The 23,526-nt window shown below is 37.8% G+C and overlaps 1 protein-coding gene across 7 annotated transcripts in view; it reads right to left on the reverse strand.

Annotated features, from left to right (window-relative positions):
- Window positions 1-237: 237 nt before the first annotated feature.
- Window positions 238-23,526, reverse strand: part of LOC111866321 (diacylglycerol kinase eta) — a 163,455-nt gene continuing 140,166 nt past the window's right edge. For 5 of the 7 annotated variants that reach the window (XM_023855151.2, XM_023855152.2, XM_023855157.2 and 2 more), the window contains 6 exons: window positions 21,755-21,861; window positions 19,833-19,999; window positions 18,518-18,635; window positions 17,854-17,949; window positions 12,167-12,295; window positions 238-8,548 (listed from right to left, as the gene is read on the reverse strand). In XM_023855151.2, coding sequence (XP_023710919.1) covers window positions 8,258-8,548; window positions 12,167-12,295; window positions 17,854-17,949; window positions 18,518-18,635; window positions 19,833-19,999; window positions 21,755-21,861 — 908 coding nt within the window. In that variant the 3' untranslated portion in view covers window positions 238-8,257. Of the gene's footprint in view, window positions 8,549-12,166; window positions 12,296-17,853; window positions 17,950-18,517; window positions 18,636-19,832; window positions 20,000-21,754; window positions 21,862-23,526 lie in introns of those variants that run through there. The other 2 variants (XM_023855153.2, XM_023855156.2) reach the window with 2 other exon arrangements.

The raw sequence follows: 23,526 nt of genomic DNA on the forward strand, positions 1-23,526 counted from the left end.
GAAAGTGATGCCAACATGTATATGAGCACACTGCAACTTCTGAGTTATTACATCATGTTGCCTGGTAGATGGGTAATAATGTTTCAGAGAAACATCATGCCTCTTTTACCAACCTACCAGTACACACAGTGTCATTACCCACAAGACTGCAGTTTGGGTCTTCACTACTGTGAAATCTGAGAGACAGAATAGCAATTTTCTCACATGGTGCGGTTGACTGGACTCAATTAAAATTAGTAACACTTTACACACTTCTGTATTTAAAGCAACTTTGTTTACAATTATGCTGTTTTAACACAGATACCAATTTGACAGAAAGCTGGATGGGCCTAGGGGCATTCCAGGTATGATTATGAAAACAAAAATTGCATTAAATACGGGGCTTTCACAGATGGAGACAGTAGGCTTTGGAACCCTTCTACCAGACTACATGGCTACCACAGCCTAGAAGACCACAATCTTAGAAATTGCATGCTCTTTCCTGAAGTAAAATTCTGGTCATCCAGCTCATGTCTAGTCACTGACCTATGTTATTTGCAAATAAGGTAATAAAATACTGTACATAAGAGAAGTTCTTGCGTTTCATTCGATTGCTGCAAGTTGTATTTAATTGTGTTAAGATAATGCAAACTATTAAACATAGAATTGTATGTAATTAGCTGCAGAATATTTTCTAAGAAACATGGATCACAGACAGCATTGCAAACACAATGTTGGCTTTACTTTAAGCCAGATAATAAAAATGACCACCATCTATGCTGTGATTGTCAAGACATGCATCCCCTATTCAATTTCATGTAAGGTCACGTTGCCCAACAACATCAGTCTTCAGATGCTGGGACAATAATAACAGGTGCATCTGTCCAATTAGCAACTTTTTTCTTTAGTTCAAACTTACAGCAAACTGGCACTGTGTTTACACATTTAATTAATAACATGTCAACATAAATGTATAGTGATTTGCTTGGTCCACATGACAGAGAAACAATATACTAATCTAGAATGAAATAACATTACAAGCACCTGGTTCCAATCATTTCCTAACAGTACAAGAAAACACAAAGGAACAAGATGGCCACACTGCACAGTTACTTTGACATCACTAATCTGCAGTATTTAGTATCTTGTGAACACACCATATAATTTCTTATGTCTCATAAACACATAGCACTGTTCAAGTATTCATGAATGACATTAACATGTGAAAATGATCTCCATGATAAGAATAGCAAATATTAAAATACTTATATATAAAACAATTCCACTATATTTTACATGTGCAAAATTCTTTCACTGTGAGGGAAGACAAGAATTGAGGACTTTTTAAAAACAAAGCACAGCTGAAAATACTAAGACCTAAATACTTAAAATGTTTAAATGGTATTTACTTATTTGTAGTTTAATGCCAGACAAAGTCTTTAGCAGCATATGCCACTTTTAATAATTACCTTATACCTCTGTATGCAGTTAATGAAAACTACAAAATTATAGGCTCCACATTTTATAACCTTGACACTGTTGTAAGAGTGGTTAAATTAAGTGGAACTGAGAAGGAAAAAATAAAGTTTTCCCTGTGCCTAAGCACCACACCATAAGAGAGGAAGTGGAGGCACAGTGCCATGCATTCTTAGCCCGAGTTTTAGATGGAGGTCAAACTTCAAACCCCAGTATCCATTTTGGAGGAGGTTGGGTAGTTCCCAGAATTGAATTGGACATAGCAGCAAAAACAAGAAAGAATTTCTGAGACCAAGGTACATATGGGAGATGTGTCTCTGGGAAATATGGTGTAAACAGATAACTGGACTGAATTGAACAAGAATAAGGTATAATGATGGCTTCTTATGATAAACCTTAGGGTTGTATTACTAGACAATTTACTGGTTACAAAAACTGCATACAGAGACATATGGTTCTATTAAAAGTGGCAAGTACTGTAGAGGGCTTTATGTACTGATATGATAAGAAGTGCCATAGAGAACTGTGATTATGTTCAGGAAGCTTATATCTGAAACCATGACAAGTCTGTGAAGTCATTTGAATAAGAGGGCTAAGGGGTAACAGTGATGGAAGAACTGATATGCAGAATGAAGACCTAAACCCCGTGAAAAGTTTAACAAATTTATACCTCCACTGTCACAGCAACAAAGGAACCAGGAGCTTGTACTACGAACTGCATGACATGGATTAAAGTGCCCAGAAACACTCACCATAGTAAGCACCCTTGTCCTAACAATGAAATTCTACAGGCCCCCACCCCACAGGTGGGAAAATCATTCTGTACACTCTAATAGATAACTTACACTCACACACTCTCACTGCTACATATGAGTAATACAGTTGAAGTAACAAACATGAATATACAGAGATACAACATTTCTGGACAATGGTGGCCCAATGAAAAAGTCAGAAATATTAAATAGTTATTATATTTTTCATTAATAAGCGTAAATAGTTGTTAAAATCTCCCATGAAAGGAAGGGTGAAGGAGAAGAGGAGTGATCAAATATATATATATATATATATACACATCTGACATTTCTCATCTGTTTGTGCAATGGCACTAAATCTGCAGTGGCTTCCACAATTTGCATTCAAGGCATGTTCAGAAATTTAGAACAGAAATTCTACATTTATTCTAGCTGTCACAGTTAAACTGTTTAATCTGGTGAACTTGGGAACTGACCACAGCTGAACCAGAAAGTTTTCTGGACTGTGGGAGATAATCATATCCCACTTATCTCTTTGACAAATTGTATTACATGAATAGTATACATGTAATATATACCTAATATACACTAATGTATGCAGCTGGTTTGTTGTATGTATAACATCATCTCAACATGATGTTGCTTGATAGTTCTTGTAATGGTATCTGTGATTAGTTTCAGGCTTAATTCTTTTCAAATTCTCAGGAATATATAACTATCTCTATGAAGGAGAGTTCATGAGAAGTCAATAGTGGCCAACTAATAATAAAGGAAATTCCCTTTTACAGGACCCAAAGGTTCATTATCATATACATAAAAACCTGCCAATTGACCCTGTCCTGAGCTAGGCCAATCCAGTCATCATCATCAAACGCCATTTTTCCTCAAGTCAAATTTAATATTATGCTCAGACAGGCCTCAGAATGTTCTCTTCAGGTTCTTTCAGTGAAATTTTATATGCACTTTTCAACTCTTTCATGCATGCCACATGCCCCAATTGTTCTGCATTTTCAAAGAGTTAGCCTTGACAGCAAGCAGAGAGTCGTGTTCCCCTACTTGCTCCTTCCATGTACAACTTACTCTTCAACCCCGAATATGGAGGTAGTAAAATCCCCAGAAACATCAGTAAACACCAATCAGATGACATCAAGTGTCATCCAAGATGACAGCATTCTTCAAACAGCATATCAGATGGCCTTAACTCCCTCAGGACAGTGTCCAGCAGCAAGTTTTTATGGTGATGATGGTGAAGCTGCAGGTTTCATCATAACAAAGAAAACCTATTGACTGCCCAGGGAGTCAAAATCATATACCCTATATTCTGTACAGTTATAAATTAATTACACCCTGAATGCACACACCTGCAGACTATGAGATTGAAGAAGTCTGTTGCTTCACATTCTGAACCTGAATTTTGGTTCATGTCACAATGCCTCCTCTTCATAATGTGAGAGCCACTACCCAGGAGGACAAGGTGTGACAGTAATATTGCTAAGGGAAGAATACTTCAGAACATCAACATGGTGGAGAGGTTTCATCATCACAGGAAAGAGAAATGTATAAAACTTTGCTCCTGCCAACATCTAACAATTTTGAAAAGAAGAAAACTTTGTGTCTGGGGATAGGCATTTCTTGTTAAATCATGATACAAGTCTTGAAGAGCAAATGTGCTGGATATAAGAGTTACTATGCTCATTTGAGACAGGAACTGTACATCTGACACTTAGACACAAGCACATACCCATTCACTCTGTAGTGCAATGAATAAGACAAGGATGATTCCCACAGAATTAAAACTTAGCATCATAAAGCCAATATTTCAAGACAGTAATCAAGTATTAACATAAACTTTTCTCTAGCTTTGTTGAACTATCATAATAAAAAATTGAAGCCAATGTTCAAACTCTTGGCTCTTCATTAAATGTCTAAAGAATACAACATACATGCTGCCAAATATATTCTGCATGGGCAGAGCACTCAGCAGCCAATCTTGCGTGCTTCAAGTCTAAGATCAATGTACACATAAACACTCTCAGGCATCATGTTAATATGCTACATATGGAGGTTGTATCTGATGATGTACAAGTATACTAGACTGAATAAAGCCATTGTATAAGGTCTGAATTTTCCATCTGTAAACATGCTGACAAACATGGAGCACACGACTGCCTGTTACTGTTTGTTATTACTGTATAAGAACATGAAATAAGATGAGCCATGGGGGACTCTAGAAATGAGGAAGTGTATCAAAGCTTCTGGTAGAAAATACAGAAGAGTTCCTCATATTTAAACCACAGGGAAATACAGACCACTTGGGCCTAACCAAAATCACTCTCAGTGAACATCTGTAGAATGGTCAAAAATAGTCAATGTTCAGGTCCGATCTATTTCATCAACATATCAATCAGTTGTTGTAATAATAATATTAATTATAATAATTCAGTGAGCAGTGAACATGTTCATTCTACAATTTCCTATCAATATCTGCTGAGATTGATTACCTCTATAGATACAACATTAGGAGATAACAGTCAGTCAGGAATGGGCAAATTATTGTTACTGTCACTATGTTTAAGTGACTTGTATTATAGACTAATTGTGGAGGATCAGAATACACATGTCCATGTAGATCTGAGGCATCTTACAAGACCTCTGTGGGCTTTCCTCTGAGAACTGCAGAATTCTGTGGGTTTCACTCTGTTTAATATAAAATCAGTGCTCACAAATATATATTTTTATCAGCATATCAATGAACAGTGTATAGAGTTCACTGCACTTCAGAGTTAGATGTGATTCAAAATGCCCAGCCCCTCTATTTCACACATACAAAAAAAAAAAAAACATGAAAAAAGAGGCAGTATATGCCTTATTTTAAAAATCAGTTTTCTGTAACGTAACATAACATACATACACCACAGAGAGGTAGATCATTCCAACATATATTAATATCACGAACATCAGCCATATAATATGTCAACAGTTTTATCCTTGCAATGTTGAATTTTGATGCTACATGGTGGGAGCATTGTGATCAAAATAATTTCCCTTTAATAACGAGACACTGACAGGTGACCATGACGGGAAACCTGAATAAGCTATAGGAATAAAAGAAACGTGTTTTTAGTAACCACAGCTCCAAAAATATTTCTTTCAACAGGAAAAGTTTGCATACGCAACCATGGTCCCAGGAAAAGATGGGTTGAATTTATATATGCCATTACAAAAAGTTTCTTACAGATAGAGAAAACTTGTTCAAGTAATTGTTATTGCAGAAAAGTGGTCATAGAGATTTGTTTCAAAATAGACTTAAGGCTAGAATGGCATTCATCCCTTCAAGAGCAGATCAACTGTACTTCACCTCAAAATTGAATCCGATGCACTTCAGCAAAGCATGATATACACAAATAAACATAATTTTAAATAACTAGCACCAGTGAACATAAGAGAAAAAGTGGTAGGACATACAGATTATCATCATTGCTAACCACAGTTAATTGGTTTTGTCACAAGATTATTTTCGCATATAGTTTCAATATTTACCGAGTTTACTTCATAATATCTGTTCTTTTCTCTCAACCATCACTCAATTCACACTGCTATGAAATCTAATAAATAGTGAGGAGAAGATGACTGATATATTTTTGTACTTTCTCAAGTTTTCTTTGGCATTCATAAATACCTGAAATTTTAATATAGGTGCACAAAACAATTATGACGTGGGATTTCCATGGAATGTTATTTCAACAATGGCCATAGAACTACATGAGATAAACATTATGATATTGAAACTGAAGTTAAGATATATGTTACAGAATTAACAGTTACTGTAATTACTTGTAAATATTTTATAACTCATCATCCCCTACCATTTAGTCAAGTTTAACCTTTACTGCCTCAAAATGGGGGACGTTAAATCTCCTGGTACAATGAAGCATTGGCCATGCATTGACTTGGAGGTATGAGTATGAGAATTGAAAAAAATGCAATGGCCAGCCTCCTGAACATGCACATGCACTGGTACAATAGTGTTATGCACAGCTGATAAAGGTTAATAAAATTTGGCATAAAAATCAAGCTGTTTGAGCCACCATGATGCAGCCATCATAAATCCCTTATACTTCTGATGGAAGAAAAATTAGTTCCAAAAAATACATACACTTATTTCTATAGACTGTCTCCTCTTATCAAGCTTGAATGAAATAACCAGGGTTGATAACTCTGTAGCTTGCAGTCAAACATGACATATCTTAAGTCTACGGAATTACATATGATCTTTACAATTCATGAACCAATGCAGCAGAAATCTGCCAAAATTATAAGACATCATATAAATTAATTTGTTCTGTCTTCAAAGAAGTATAAATACATTTTCAAACAAACTGCTCTGATAGTAAGTACTGCATGTCAATAGTGAGGCGATAACAAGGTGTGGGTTGGTGCATGGGATATGAACAACAAATGCCTTGCATATGCAAGACAGAAGACAACTTGTAACAATGCAACAAGTTAGAAAAGTTGTTCTAACACACATCACTAGTAAAAAACAGATTCTTTTTAAAGATATAACAACAGGAAAACAGGTTTAACAGTATAAGGCCAAGTGTGGCTGTCAGCAGGTGGGGCAGGAAGTATTGCTTTGCAAGAGCACGACAATGGGAGAAACAACAACAAATATCGGGAATATATTGTTGACAGTAGGCCCCATGTGTAAACGACTTTTTTTAATCACATTCGAGATACTCACTGACTAGAGTTTGTACATTGTTTCAAGAAAGAATGCCAACTTCCAACAATTCAAACAAGACATTACTTCTTATCCATTAATAATTTGGTCCCCACAGTGATAAAAATTCCTTAATCTATTATCTTACAGGAACACAATGACAAACTGAATCTTGATTGCACAAGTAAACAGTTTAATAACACAAAAAGTAATGCTGGCACCCCTTCCTTCTCTGCAACATCAGTCACTGAGTGCTATGATGTCTCATCATAAATCATAACTTTCAAACTTCATCATCCATAGTTAGATATAATGAGACCCTGTGGCCCAACCATTAGCGGTACAATTGGCTATTTTCCAGTGTTAAGTATTGTATAAATGCCATGACTTTTCAGCTTCAGATGAGCACAACTGGAAACACATTTAAAAAATGTGCCGAACACATTAAAATAAATTCAAGGCACAGGAAGAACACTGGAGGTTAAGCTGCCACGCGTGTCTTCCCAGTTGTACTGACAATGTGTCATTTTGAATGTCCTAAATACTGCTCTCTGTACAATTAAAATGATGAAACATGGCACAGCCTGACAGACTACAGTCTGACACTAACACAGGTACATTATCACTGGCCTTGCTGCAAGCTAGCTTGACCATCTTGATTTCTCTGTCCAGTACCTTTCACTTACCAGTGGGCTGTACACTTCCTTAACCTGGATTTAGCCAAATGCCAGTTGTGATAATATACTGGCTGGTCTAGCCTGTCACACACTTCAGGGAGAACTGATGGAATGGTGACTGATGGCACTTGGGGAAACATCAGTTACAAAGTCACCTTCTCCATCAAAAATCTCACATGGTACTGAACCCAGACCTCTGCAGTGAGAAAGGGGCATCTAACCACCAGAATTATTGCACAGTGGTCATTTATACTGCATAAAAGAAACAGGTTCAGCTATAAAACTCCAGTTGCTGATGGAGCAGCATCTTTTGGACATTATTGCTTATGCTGTGGGTGTTTGTCATAGGAGAGTTTTCAACCCACAAACGAGAGTTCTGTACCAAAATGCATTAACTGAACTAGTGAAAACACTACCAAATAAGTGAGAGACAGGACTGTGCTCAAATAAGGTGGAGACAGCACTTTTACCTGCAAAACTGGGCTTCCTATATCTCTGTTTTGATTTTACATACACTTGACTCTATTGTTTCAAGGCTCCATGTTCCCAGCACTAATTCACCTATTTGCTAACATGAACCTGAACCTAGCTCCTGCTTGTGGTTGGTCAGTGTAAGCAAGGTGTGAGAGCCTCGCTTACACACTCTTGGATCACATGGTGAGGTCCTTGACAGCCTGCAGTATCCTCTTCACATGTCCAACCTTGGTGACACCAAGTTCCTTCAGGTCACGGCGTCCTAAAGTCAGGAGTTCGCGTCCACGTATGTCATGACATGTAAAGCTTTCTGCATACTCTGACAACTGGAGTGTTTCCAGCCATGTTGCCACCTCAGTTACACCCCAAGTGGCAACGTCACGTGCAGTTCTGCTGCTACCTCCACCGCCACGACGAAACTTCAGCCAGGACAGTCCACGAGCACGGCCCTTCCGTTCACTGCAACCCTGCATTCACAAGGAAATATCAGCATCCTGAACTGGTGGTTTATAAGAAGAATTAATCAATTAATGCACTCATCAATTGTATAAATCCCATTTGATGAATGAAACCATAAAAGAAATCCAGTCAGGCTGTACACAGCTGTCCAAACTATGGGAAGTCTCAGGACTAGAAAGATAAGCATAACACTGTCATATAATTGTGAAGTTTTCATGGCAACTAAATACAAAGAATTCTTCTTGGGTGATTAGTGTCTCTACCTTCACTAGGATCACACATTACATCAGTCTCTGATGATGAAGACTGACAGCCTCTGGTGTGCCAGACTTTTATTCTGTATCAATGTGGCTAATAGCCTAAGAAGATATTATTTCATAAATACCACCAGCCTTGGACTGAAATAAACACTAAACACCTTAAATATGTTTGGCAAAAAGCCACTTCTCTTAACAAATGAATTAATAAAATAATTATTTAGGGTTAAAGAACTAACATTAAAATTAACATTAACATGAAAGACCTTATACAAACTGAAGCACTTCCTCCTCTATGTATTTTACAATTTGGTTTCTCTTCATGCAGTACTGTTGTCAGTTTAAAAGTTATTTTAGGCTTAAGATAACAAGTACTGCAAATTAAACTTAATTGTATGAGAGAAAAGGATTTGAATCCCAAGATCTGGTAATCAGATTTTAACAGTAATTACTTGCCCCTTACATCTACTATGTAATATTTTGAGAGTTGCCCATTGTTTTCAATTATGTACTGGATTGGTTCAAAGCATGTATGCTATGTATTCCTGTCTCAATGTTGAGTAGATTTCTCTATTCAACATACAGTACTCAGATTATCTCTACTAGACAAGGGAGGGGAACAGAGGTTGTGTTAATGATACCTTCATGGACTGCAAAGTGTAAACAGGCTGGAAAGTAAAACTGAAAATACAGTCCATGCAAACATTTAGCAGAAACTGGTAACAGCTAATTAGAAATAGCTTATTATAACAAAAATACTAGAAAAAATTTATTTTGTGATGTTTTTCTATATATGTAACATTTAAGAAACTGAAAAGTGACAATGATTTTCCTCACTGTGCTAATGTTCTCATTATAAGCTATACTCAATATACAGAGTGTCCCAGGAGGAATGTGCCAGACTTCGGGAGGGTGTTCCTTATGTTAAAGTATGCCTATATGACCCAAAACACCTATGTCCAAAGTTGAACAGTTACGGAGATAATGGCCAGAGAAGTGTGAAACTTTGACAGGTGTTACACACTTGTTGATTACCAAATACATATTAAAACTGGCAGGAATATGTGGTTTCTGTAATGTTAATAATGTATGTAACATCAAACTAACTTTTGAGTGTCATGAAGCCATTAAACTGAACTACAAAAAAACTAGCACGTCATGTCATAGTTGTCCTTAGGTTTCCAAGCCCTATACATGACACATGTATGGCAAGTGCTGACGTAACATGGCTGACTGTGCATTCTGGTATAAGCCAACGACATAACTACTAAAATACACCGTCCCAGGTAAAAGACACCTCATCACTGAATAAAATGATGCTTAACAGTTCGGGATGAGCTTTTATCCAGTGGCACAAATACATATGCTGAGCAGGGTTGCCTGGTTCCAGATGTTGTACCCTTTGATCATGGTAAGGATACAACTCTTCATCATGTAAAGTTCGCCATACCTGCATGATATGCCGATGTGAGAGGCCATTCTACGAGTGGACAGACATAGACTTCTCTGAACCATCTCAAGAATGTTCTCTCGTGTGTTTCTCATTCGTACATCCTCCTTTTCAGAGTGCACAGAAACACTCGGAAGAGAACCAGTATGCAATGTCTGGTGAATTCATGTAAATACACTTCGAGATGGAATCCTTTGATTGGGAAAACGCCTTTGGTATTCTTCAACAGCAGCACGTGCATTGCCACCGCAAAATCCATACACAAAATGCATATCACAATATTCCATGTGTGAAAGCACAAAAGGCATTTCAGCAACTCCGCACAACTAATTTACCACCCATTCACAACGCGGCCGCAACCTACCCTGAAGGTAGTACATAAGCTTACGGCTAATGTGAATCACCACACTAAAGGACAAACATAGATAAGACTTGTCAGCTGACAGGTACAGTGCATGGACTGGCCAGAAGACCACACTTTTCTCGGGCTATTATTTCCGTAACTGTTCAACTTTGGACATAGGTGTTTTGGGTTATTTCGGCATACTTTAACATAAGGAACACCCTCCCAAAGTCTGGCATATTCCTCCTGGGACACCCTGAAGAACAATTACACTGTACATTAAACTGCTGTTATGAACTCACAGGTTCATGACCATGACAAGAGACAGCTACTGAATCCTGCCCTGAGCCATCTATTTCTAGTCTGTCAAATAACCTTCTGCACAAGATTTTGCATTCAAAATCGTTTTTTTTTGTGTCTCATGTATGTTTCATCTTCTGCACATCTCTAACTCTGTTATTTAAATACCCTAACAGAACTCGATTAGGACTAAAAACTGCAAAGAATCATCATTATAAACGTTCACATGACCCTGTTATTCTCTATTTCTCTCAGATCTAAAACCCTGGGCATTTATTATCAAGTATGAGCAATCAATATTCTAACTCTAGGGTAACAGAAGCTGAAAATTTAATACCACAAATCAAAATAACAGCCACTGGACAAGACTCTGAGCCAGTTTAATGCAGTTTACATGCTTAAAATGTATTTCCTTGAGATCCATTTCAATATTATTCCCCTATCTCTGTCTGCCTCTGTCAAATATTCTGTTCCGTGAGGTTTCACAACCCAAATTCTTTTGTGTAAAGTAACACAAGAAATGACAATAAATCCACATACCTCTTAATTTTTTATGCATCTGCTATGAAAAATTGCTAAAATGTGCCTATTGACTTTGTTATATCTGTCCATCAGTCTGTCTGTCCACAACACAGGAAGTGATGAACACATTTTCACAACATTTTAAATTGGGGAGTTTTATTAAAATATGTTGAAATATTCTAATTTTGGTTAAAATCAGACAACAATGGATAATTTACATGAACACCTACATGCATTTCTGAAAGCATCTTCAGCATAATACACGGTTTAATGGAGCAAAAGGTATTAAAAAACTACAGAAAAATGAAACACACACTTTATGCCCAATAAGCTTTATCTGTAAGTTTCTGAGACAAAGGGATTTCTGTGCTGGGTCATCTAATAATTTGAGAACCTTGGACTGATTCTAATGAACTCCTATTTTGCTGGTACTTGTGCAAACTTGTTGAACCTTCTCAAATTTCATAAACATCAATACAATAAATACAATACTTTATACAAGATCCAATGAATGGATTTGTAGGCCTTACAATTGGTGACCAAAAAGTCTATAGTTTCTTACTAAAATACAAGCCTAACTTCAAAAATGCTTCATTTTACTGTACTTCAAGCAGAATAATAATAGTTTTTGTAAGAAAACAAAATAAAATTGCCCTGATAAATATTCAAATCCTGACAGTCATATATCTGACAGTCTTTATGATATAGAATGAATACTGGCATTATATGTCCAGTCTACTCTGCATATTGTTACCTGCTCTTCAGACACAGGCTGCTGGAATTGCACAAGACCTGCACTGTCATATGTCACACATTTGCGTAGTTCCATCTCTATGTTGCACAGAGCTGCACTCAGTTTGCCTTCCAGATCCTCTCTCAGCCTCTGCAATCACAACATAAAGATGTAGCATAGCATAAAAATGTTTACAATGTGAGGAAGACGAAAGGCAGCTAAGATAATTATTAACTTAATATTAAAGAAAATAATGAATAACCGAAAAAAGGAATATAATTCAAATATACAGATGTAAAAAACACAGAAACAATAAGCACAGGACGTTGACAAGAGTAGTGAGCTAGAAATAAATGTATAAATATTGTGAAAAATCATTTATGATCACCAGAATACAGGAAACTATCACAATACAGTGAAAATTCCTACATAAGGCATTTTTTAGGGGCAGTGGATTTGAACACTAACTAAGGAAGCTCTTAAATTAAGGTAATTTAACACAGCAATTACTGCTTGGGATCACTGAAACTGAATGTTAAATGAGGACAAATCTTTAATCAAGAACACTAAATGAAGTTTTAGAGTGACTAATCCTCTGAAAACAATGCAAATTTCACAACTTGAAAATGACATAAGTCTGAATGACAATCATAATGAAATTAAGAGAATACTAAATTTGGGAAACGCTTGCTAGCATTCAATTCAGAAATTTTTATTTCCAATCTGCTACCTACAGTCTAAAGATTAGAATATTCAAAATGTATTATTTGAGGTTTCCACAGTAGTGGCTGTGAAGAGTTCTATCTTGTGGGATGTAATGCCATGTAATCTGTTGAAAGTTGACCAACGTTTCAGAGGAATATGTCACCTACATCTTCAGGGTTGAAGAGTAAGTCAAGCAAGAAACCAGCATGAAGCAAGCAGCAAGCACAGCTCTGCCATAATTCTCAAATGACTATAGTTAGTGCCTCGTAACTTTAGCCGTGCAGAAAGGTAAATGATGTTGTGGTGCACGCTTGCTGTACGCTTGCTGTGGTGATGTTCAGAGCTACTCCCTGAGCGGAAAACATTGCCTACAGAGACCAGGAGTAGATACCGCAGAATCGATACACCTGACCAGACTCCAAGACGCTACATTGCAAACTGGTAGTACCCACGCTGATGTAAGCCGATAAGACTGCTCTCCCAGCTCAGCGAGAGATGGTACGAACCCCTCTACCATGGCTAGAGTTCCGAGGAACTAACAGTACATGGTGTTACATTCCATAGTATAAAACTCTTCAAAACATTCAAAATTTGAATTTCAGTTTTCCTTTATATGAATACAAAACTTGGTCGCTCACTCCAAACGTAGAACATATAATGTGAGTATCTGAGAATAAAGTACTGAAAGAGAACCTGTATTTGGATGTTCAGGATAGGTTACTGTTGTAATTGCACTGTACGAGGTGTATTGGAAAGTTCCAACCCTAGGTCAAGGAAAAAAACTGGTTTTTCTTACTAAATTTTGGCTGCCATCTCCTTCAAAATATTCTCCTTGGGAATATATACAGCGATCCCATCGTTTTTTCCAAGCTTCAAAAGCACCATGGAAGTAATTTTCCTTAATGCTGTTGAGTACTGCTTGTAATTCCCTGTGGGAATATCCCACATACTAACACGCTGTTTCGCCAGTCTAACAGACAGCACTCAACTCCTAGTCAATATCACATTGCTGCCAATGCTAGTATTTATACAGCACTTGCTGTCCAGACCACCTTTACATCATAGCGCGGGCTAGCCAATCAGCACTCAAACTTGCAACTGCAAGTTTAAGCTCCACCCAGCAAGCATGGTATAAAAGGCGGAGCCCAAAGCTTGCAATCATCAGTGATCACATTCAGTTCAGAATGATCAGTCATCAGTCATCAGCTGTTTACTGCACCAAAGACAGCTGCCGCAACTCTCCAGCAATCATGCTCTGTGATCAGGCAGCTAACGTAGTTGCCGCAACTCTCCAGCAACCATGCTCTGCTACCAGACAGCTAATATAGCTGCCGCAACTTTCCATCCTGCACCATAGGCAGCTGTTCCTACCAGCGCACGCAGCACCACATCACCGGCCAGACAAACCAGCTGAACGGCCATAAAGACTTGGTCTACTACAAAGGAGAAAATTCTGCCAGCACACTCACGACAGAACAAACTGCCCTTTTGAGGGCCAGCCAACTTTTGAACATCGACATTCCACATAGCTTCGCAGCTATTCTGTACATTCAATTTATACAATTTAATATATACAATTGTTACAGTTTTACGTTGTTGTCTTTTAGAACATTGATAATCCCACATCCCTATGGATGTCAGACACTGCTTCATAACATTGTCCTTTCAGTTTCATTTTCAATTTGGGAAACAAAGCGAAATCACAAGAGGCTAAGTCTGGTGAGTAGGGAGGATGGGGAACGATAACCATGTTGTTGTTAGTCACAAACTCTGTGGTTTTCAGGGACGTGTGAGTGGGTGCATTGTTGTGATGAAGGAGCCAGTTGTGGTTGCACCGAAGTTCTGGTCTCTTTCGTCAAACATTTTCTTTCAAGCATCTCAAACATCACAGTAAAAGTCAGAGTTGACCATAGTGTTAGTAGGAACAAATTCATGGTGAGCAATCCCCTTCACACTGGAAAAAAACAATGAGCATGCTCTTCGTTGAACTCCTGACCTGCTGCATCTTCTTTGCTTTTGGTGATTGTGGGCTCTTCCATTGAGATGATTGTTGCTTTGTTACTGGATCATAACCATAAATCCAACTTTCATCACCTGTTATGATCCTACAGAAAAAAGCTGTGTTCTCATTAGCCTTCTGTCATAGCTCCAGACACATGTTTATGCACTGCTGTTTTTGATCATTTATCAAGAGTTGGGGAACAAACTTTGCAGCAATGAGGCACATGTTAAAATTTTCTATTAACATCTCCTGGCAAACTCCATAACTGATCCCAGCGGTGTCTGTGAGCTCATGGATTGTTTGGTGATGGTCTTTGTGGACGAATTCTCAAATTTTTTCAACATTTTCTGTTGTTTTGCTGGTGCTTAGTTACCCTGAACGTTCGTCATATTGAACGGATATTCAAACAGCCTTGAAATGTGAATTCCATTCAAAAACCGCTGTCTGGCTTAAAGAATGTTCTCCAAAATCCTCACGAAGGATTTCAAGGGTTTTGGTAGCAGATTTACCAATCTTCACACAAAATTTGATGCAGATACATTGCTGGATTTTGCCATCCATTGCAGACAAAATGAAACACTGAAGTTGAAAAAGCACCCGCATAAAAACAATGTGTGTTCACAGTGTGGTGTCACATGGCAGACTGATACAATAGGCTTGCAGAAGTGTGACCTTTGCCTCCCCTTTCATCTTCTTTCACTGAGGCAGTTACAACAACAACAACAACAGTCTGGGAACTTTCTGATAGCACCTCCATATAGTAGGTTAATGCATGCTATCCAAGTGCAGAACACAGGAGAAATAAATATTTCGGACTTTGTCTATCGTCTGGATATAACTAAGTTATTTATTTATTACTTAGTTATTTAGAATCTATCATCTGGATTCTAAATAACTAAGTTATTTATTTATTACTTCGTTATTTAGAATCTGGATGATGGACAAAGTCCAAAAACCTAGTATCTCTGTGTGTTATACACCATCAACAGAACCCTATACAGGGTGGGCCAGACTCAATTAGGCAGTTTTTATCATTAATAACTAACCAATACAACAACACATAGGATAATGGGAAAGTACCTTTTGTTGTCGATAGATGGCAGCATCATATGGTATGCTGCAAACGAGGTCAATACTCTTCCTACTTAGTGCGCATCGAGGAAACGTCATGGCCGGTAGACGGTTGTCTATCGAGCAGCGTGTAAAATGTGTGCGCCTTTTCTCAGTTACCAACAATGTATCAGAAGTCCAGCACAGGATGTTGGAAGAGTTTGGACCGCCAGCAGTCCACAGGGACACAATCGTCCGAATAAACAAGCAGTTTGATGAAACCGCCAGTGCTTTGAATCCCAAGCATCCTGGTCAGCCTATAACTGTCCGAACTGCTGACACACAAGCACGTGTTGCTGCAGAACTGGCATCATCTCTTCAGAAGAGAGAAAACTTTGATGAACTGTGGTGGCAGCAAGATGGGGCCCCACCACACTTCGCCAATATTGTTCGGGTGTTCTTGCATCAAGTTTTTCCTCAACGCTGGATTGGCCATCGAGGGCCTGTGGAGTGGCCAGACCGATCACCCGACATCACCCCACCAGACTTTTTCCTTTGGGGTTACCTCAAAGACAAGGTGTATGCTAATCCCATTGACAGTGTGAAACATCTGTATGAGGTGATTGTTCAGGAGTTCAATAAAGTTCCGGTGAATATGTGTAGAAAGGCGTGTGAAAATACTGCTTTGCGTCTGCAAGCCTGTGTTGACTTAGGTGGTGCCCAGGTTGACCAGCATCTTGAAAATCGATGACTTATGTGTGTGAGATTACATTTTTGTAACCATTGCAATTGTTAACATTTATCAATAAAAATAACATCTAATCAAAAACTGCCTAATTGAGTCTGGCCCACCCTGTAGTATCTAATGAATTCTCTAGTTTTATTGTCAGCTTGATGGGGTAGATTTTCTTCTCTTTGAAGATGTAGAAACATATAACTTGCCTGTACTGTTTAAGCAGAGCCAACAGAGCATTTGTTCAGCCATGCTATAGCTCAGGCAGTTAGTCACCAGCTTCCCATTGCAGTGGCCAGGGTTCAAACCCAGAATTTATGGCAAAGTGGCAATGGGATGGGTGTTCTCTGAATACTTCAGTTTCCCCTACCAATTCTCATTCCACCAATTAATTAACGCTATACTGACAGCATTGTTAAATGACAAAATAAAAATGTTCTAGGATACCCCAATGGTGATATCAAACCACAGTCAGTCATTCTCTAGTCAACTCATAATTCTTTTAACTATGATAACATACAAAAACTACATAAAACTATTTTCAGTTTTTTGTGGCATACTAGATTCCTCTTGTGTGAAAACTGGATAACAGTGGGAAAGCTGTTATGTTTAGTGAAAAGGGCAAGAAAACAAAAGCAGAAAATCTGACTCTTTACAGGTGACACTACTGGAAGTAAAAGCCTGTAATATAATTCAACCTATTCTTAATGCTGACTACACCATAGGAAAGAAGAAAACAGGGCACTGGAAAAAATTACATGATAATGAATTTCAGGGTTCATACATTTCATTTAACATTCTTAGGATGATTAAAGCACGAAGAGTGTTCTGCCCTTAGCATACAGCACACAAGGGTAAAATGAGAAATGTGTGGACAGTTTTGGTAAGAATTCATGAAGGGAACAAACCACTTACATGCAGACAAGAGCATAATAATAAAATGAGCCTCAGAGCTATGGTGTGTGAGGTTATGCTAGCGTGAGATGATTGGATTTTGTAAACATAGCGATTTACCTTTAGTTTCCATAAAAGTGTGAAATATCTTCACTATTAACTTTTGAACATTGAACTATGTCACATAAATAAACAAATATCCTCTCCTATTGCTTCGCAAACATGCAAAGTAAGGTATAAAAGTAAATCATAAGAAGTGGAAGCTATCCACAAAAAACATCTCGGTATGTGAACTAGTGTAGCACTTCTTCTGCATGCACTCACAAGGTTATGTGCCTTTTCACGCAACAAGTTGCACGTTTCCTCATACAGCTGACGTGTGCTGGCCACCAGCTCTGTCACCTGTGGTCGTAGGTTTGGCTGAAACATATAAATTCGCCCCATACAATCTCGACAGTGGCCTAGAGCTGTTAAGTAAATGCAGTTATAAATATTCTGCTTGGCTGAACTTAGAAGGTCCACTGTGGTCTGTACAAACTCCCTATATATTTAGCAGTCACTTCCAAAAATGTGATCCAGAATAAATATTCTTAATAACAGAAAGATAATTGAAATATCTACATATAAACAACAGACACCTCCTTTCAATCTCTGGAAAAACTGTCCACAGCTGTTATGGTATGGGGACAGTAATGACGACAGAACTGAAAACTAAAAAGGATGAAAAAGGAATATGGGGAAAGGAGGAATGAGATCAAAGAACAGAGAAATGAGAAACGGCAGGGGGGGGGGGAATGGTACACACTGGAGATGACTGATGCAATGCAACATTGAACTGGGTTCAGTAACAACTGAGTATAAGCAACATGCATTTGAGTTTGAGCTAAGAAACTGCAGATTCCATCCTCTTGCATATATAATCTTAAAATCACTTTACTATTAATAAATCAGAGAATTTACTTCATGCTTGTATGACAGGAAGACTAACCCCTTCAAGAATTTTTCCACCTGGATGCACCTTCTCAAGGTTAGCAGCAGTCTCTGCTGCCAGCTGGTATAGCTCTACTTCAATTGTTGGATGTGTGATGGTGAGCAGCTTCACATACCTACAGTCATGCATGATAAAATGTAAGTACCATAAAAGTATGGCCGTGCCATAGCTCAAGCGGTTAGTCGCTGGCTTCCCACCGTGGTGGCCCGGGTTCGATCCCTGGTCTGGTCAAGTGGGATTTGTGGTGGACAAAGTGGCGCTGGGGCAGGTTTTCTCTGAGTACTTCGGTTTCCCCTGCCAATCTTCATTCCACCAATTGCCCCACAATCACCCTCACCTATCATCTGGGGCTGGTACAATAGGCCAGAAGTGGCCGCAGTACAAGGGACCTAGTCCCGCCCCACTAGCAATTAAAAAACATAAAAGTATAAACATTTTTAACTTTCTTGTTATTGTCATTGTTCACTGTGATGTGAAGCACAATTTTCTGATGTATACCCACTACATTTCTTGGTCAAGTTTAGTATTTGTCCTGCCATCTATTCCTGTGTACTGATAATGAATAAGTTATAATTCACTAATATCATAATGACTGAAATATGCTGTTCAAATTTCTTTTGAAAAATCTACACGCTAAAATCTGCTTAAAGTAACATGTTATGTATGAGTGCCATACTATGGACTGTAATATGATATTAATGTGCCCGTCTCCACACAATGCAACCAGTATTGAACATGAGTTTATTCAAAGTTTTATGCACTACATGTTAAAAAAATTATCAATGGCAACATCTTTCAACCTTCAAAGAGACACTCATCAGGTCTCATATATGTTCCTACATGCAAACCACTATTATTAGCTTTAAGACTGAAACAAATTAAAAAATTCAGACCCATATAAGAGGGTCAAGGGACTAAATATAAGAAGTGATACAATTTGATATATAAAGTTGTTACCTATAATTTAAGGTGTATGCATCTTTGCTGAGTTTGGACTGTATCAAATACCGTATTTACGCATGTATAGGCCGCACATTTTTTGCCAAAAATTCAAGAGGAAAACTGGGGTGCGGCTTATATTTGAAATATTCGAAATCACACTTCATTTAAAAAAAAATATATTCATAATTAGTAATACAGGATGTAATACTCCTGAAATAATATTCCAAGAAAATTATTTTTTCTATAATTTCTGTCTGAAAATTGTGCTGCGGCCTATACACGCACGCGGCCTATACATGCGTAAATATGGTAATTTTATTTCATTGTAATTTTATTGGGATTTGAAATGAATGAGCTAGCTGTGACTCACTTGACGAGAGTGGTGACAGATTCAATGAAGCCCAGGAGCTGTTGCTTCTCTTCTTCAATGAATGGGGACAGCAGCAGCAGCTTACCCCCTAAACTGCTCTGAGAGTGTAACAGTGACTGCTGGTGACGCTGCTTCTCCTCCCATGCACGCAGTGATGTCTCTAAGGCCTGCCAACAGGTCAACAGACTTAACGAATATTAATGAACATTCAAATTTCAAGTCTCTAAACCTCTTCTACTCCTATATGTGCAAGACAATCAGTTTAAATATTAAAGACATTCCCTACACAAAGTGAAAGGTGTTATGAACATGAAACTACTAGTGTTTAAATTATGAGCTCATTACTAATTAACTAACTGGTCTGCATTATGAATACCGACTGTTTGATTGTTGTCCTGATATCCAACTGACCAACAAATTACTCCCCTACCAGTGTTTTTTCTGAAGAGTAACTATGAAAGAAATTTCAGCTAATTGCTATAAAACATAATTACAATTTTATTAGATGATTTATATGGGTGGAAGAACTTCATCTCTCATTCCAAGAGAGAAACACAGACTGAGAATGATGGAGAAGAATCTCTTGAGCAGGCTATTTGGGCCTAAGGAGGAAGAAGTAACAGAGGAATGATGGAAATTAAATAATGATGCATCTATAATCTGTAACCTTCATCTACTTCTTTTGGGATGATCAAATCAATAGGAATGCGGTGGGCATGGAAAATAGCATACATGTGAAAAAATAAACTGCAAACACAATTTTGGTTTCAAAACTTGAATCAAAGGAAACAATTAGAAGATTTTGGCATAGATAGAAGGATAATATCAAAATGATCTCATTGAATAGGATCTGAAAGTGGGGATGGATTGATTTTGCTCGTGCTAAGGTCCAATGTGTGCTTCTCTGTACAGTTAAGAATTTTCCACTGAATCATGAAATTTCTTGACCAGCTGAATAATTACCAACTGATAAAGGAAGTTTACAAGCAGTGGAGTTTGTTATGGAAGTTGAAGATTCATCACCCTCACACCACATCATATCAACTGATGGGATCTGTTCCACTTATGGTACTTGATAGTCAGCTGGGTGGCATGTAGGATTTTTGAAAGAATAATTAATTCAGCCACCCAAATTTCATGTACACAAAAACTATCCTGCCTTTTATGCACAAGCTTGTCAATAATGCTGCACCATAATCATATTTCTGCTATAAGAACTATAACTGTAGGGTTACATCTTCCGGGATATAACACCATTTAGTTTGATAGAGTCGGATGATGTTTTGGAGGAACATATCACCTTCATTTTCAGTCCATTTCATCACCACTTCTGTGAGAACCTAAAATCATACAGAACTATAAATATTTGTATGATAAACAAATAAAACAAACTACATGGTTGTAGTCTGCAAGCGAACTATACCGACCGTGCAACTGCTGCTTGTCGGCAAAGTTAGTGCCAACTTCTGAGGATAGAGGGTGTTGCGTGGGCAGTGCAACGGATTCCCACGGCAATTAATTTCGGTTTTCTAGACCAGAGTCGTTATTTCCTTGAAATAGCTCCTCAATTAATATCACGAGGCTGAGTGGACCCTGTTCCAGACCCATTACTTCTCAGAAAAAATCTGGTAGCACCAGGAATCAAACCTGGACCTCTGGATCTGTAGCCAGGAACTCTGACCACTAGACCACTAGACCACTAGACCACTACACCCTTTTTACTAATAAAATATAAGATGATGTTACAATCCTCACAGGGGCATGCAGTAGCATGTCAAACACGTTTCCTTTGGGGGGGGGAGGACATAAGCACATTCCATGCTGATCTTAAAAGGATTAACATCTAATTTTTAAAAGAAACCATAAATAGAGTGTACTCTGAACAGAACAAGATTGTCTATTCTCACACTGAACATACTCACCTTGTTGCGGCACAACATCTGCATGCGGTTCTTGTGGATGATGCGAATCATGCCTGGTGGTTGTACCCATGCTTCCCCATCAACCTGGATTGGAACACCCTCTTCTCCTACAAGAGACATGAATTGTATGATCAGAAATCATATAATGCTACACCTCTTCTTCAGTGTCTGAGAAATGTTACAATGTCACATTCACCAAACATTGATTTTTTCCCCCCTTTTTAGTGTCTGGTAAATTTAATGCATTGCACTTTCTTCATGTAAATGTGCTATAATCAGTCACACACAGATCACTGAATTAACTAGTTAACTACTAAACTAAATAATTAATTACATAACAAAGTAGACTGAATCAATAATTAACTATTTAAAGACATGTAACATACCATAATACAATATAATATAATAATAAATGTATTGCAGCAGGACATGTCAAGCATACGCTGGAAACTGGTGCTTCATGCTGTCTCTGGACATCTGATAAATGTACAGATGACCACCATGTCAGTCAATACCCCTCATATTCTGGGAGTACTCCTCCACTATGCTGGGTTTTGAATAATCTCAGTTTTATTCCACAAATTTACAATGCCACTGTAAATGAAGCTCATAAGGGTCATTTCCAATTAATTGTTTCATTGTTTTTTTTTCTGACAATTTCCCCTTTCCTTGGTTTTGAATTTTTTTGTTATATCTGGAACCCCTTTGTTCAGTCCATCTCACTGTTGCAATACTATCAGTCTGGAGGTCATTCAGCTTGTCATCTACCTCTGGACTTGTGTACCAGTTATCCAAATACAACCTGTATCCCTTATTAAGTGAAAACACAATTTGTCAGCCAATGTGCTGAGCAACATGTTGGTTACCAGTACAGACAATCAAATTATTTACATAACCAGACCTGCTCTCCTAACACTTAAAACTCTTATACCAAATTGATTTCACTAAGATGGAATGTACTGTTTCCACTCAAGCCTTCCCTTCCATAGCACTGTTCAGGAATATACATAATTGCAGATTTTTCTTTGAGGTAAACTATTAGTGGCTTGATTTTGTAAAGTTTTCTCTCTTTAGAACTGGAATATATCTGATCTTCATTTGCAGAGTGGAGGAACTGCAACACCAAGTGAAACCTACGTTCAGTCATCACTTTCCTGAAGGTGTTTCAGTGCTCTCTCCTCTGCTAAAATACATAGCATTTGTTGGCTGATGTGGTAGTTCTTGCAAAATAATGGCCCCATCACTTATCTTATTTCACCATAGTTTATGTCATGCCACTTTCTTATCCTGGAGAGAGGCTTCATGTCATTATGGATGGAATATAAGTTCATTTGCTCACTAAATTTTGTAACAAATTTTCATAAATAAATACATCAAAATATTCTGTTACCGTTTGGAACATCCTTCAGATTTACTTGAACACCACTGTTAGCAGTAAAAGAAAAACCTACTCACTCTTTATCAGCTGAAATCCATCCACTCAATGTAGTTACTTCAATGTAAATATCAGATACATTTTCACTGGAGGAACTGTCGCCAAAAGTCTCTGGCATGTATTTACCCATCCATTACTACTACCACTATTATATTTCAGCATCCTGTTACACTCACACAATATATATGGACAAATACCGCCTTAAGTGCAACAATTTTATTGTAGTTTTTACTACAATAAAATTGTTGCACTTAAGACGGTATTTGTCCATATATACTACTACCACTATTATCATTATCTATATAAATAAAAATGTAAATGTTGGTTTGTTAATCAT

This window comes from Cryptotermes secundus, unplaced genomic scaffold (assembly GCF_002891405.2).
Source record: "Cryptotermes secundus unplaced genomic scaffold, Csec_1.0 scaffold40, whole genome shotgun sequence".
Classification (NCBI taxonomy): Eukaryota; Metazoa; Arthropoda; class Insecta; order Blattodea; family Kalotermitidae; genus Cryptotermes; species Cryptotermes secundus.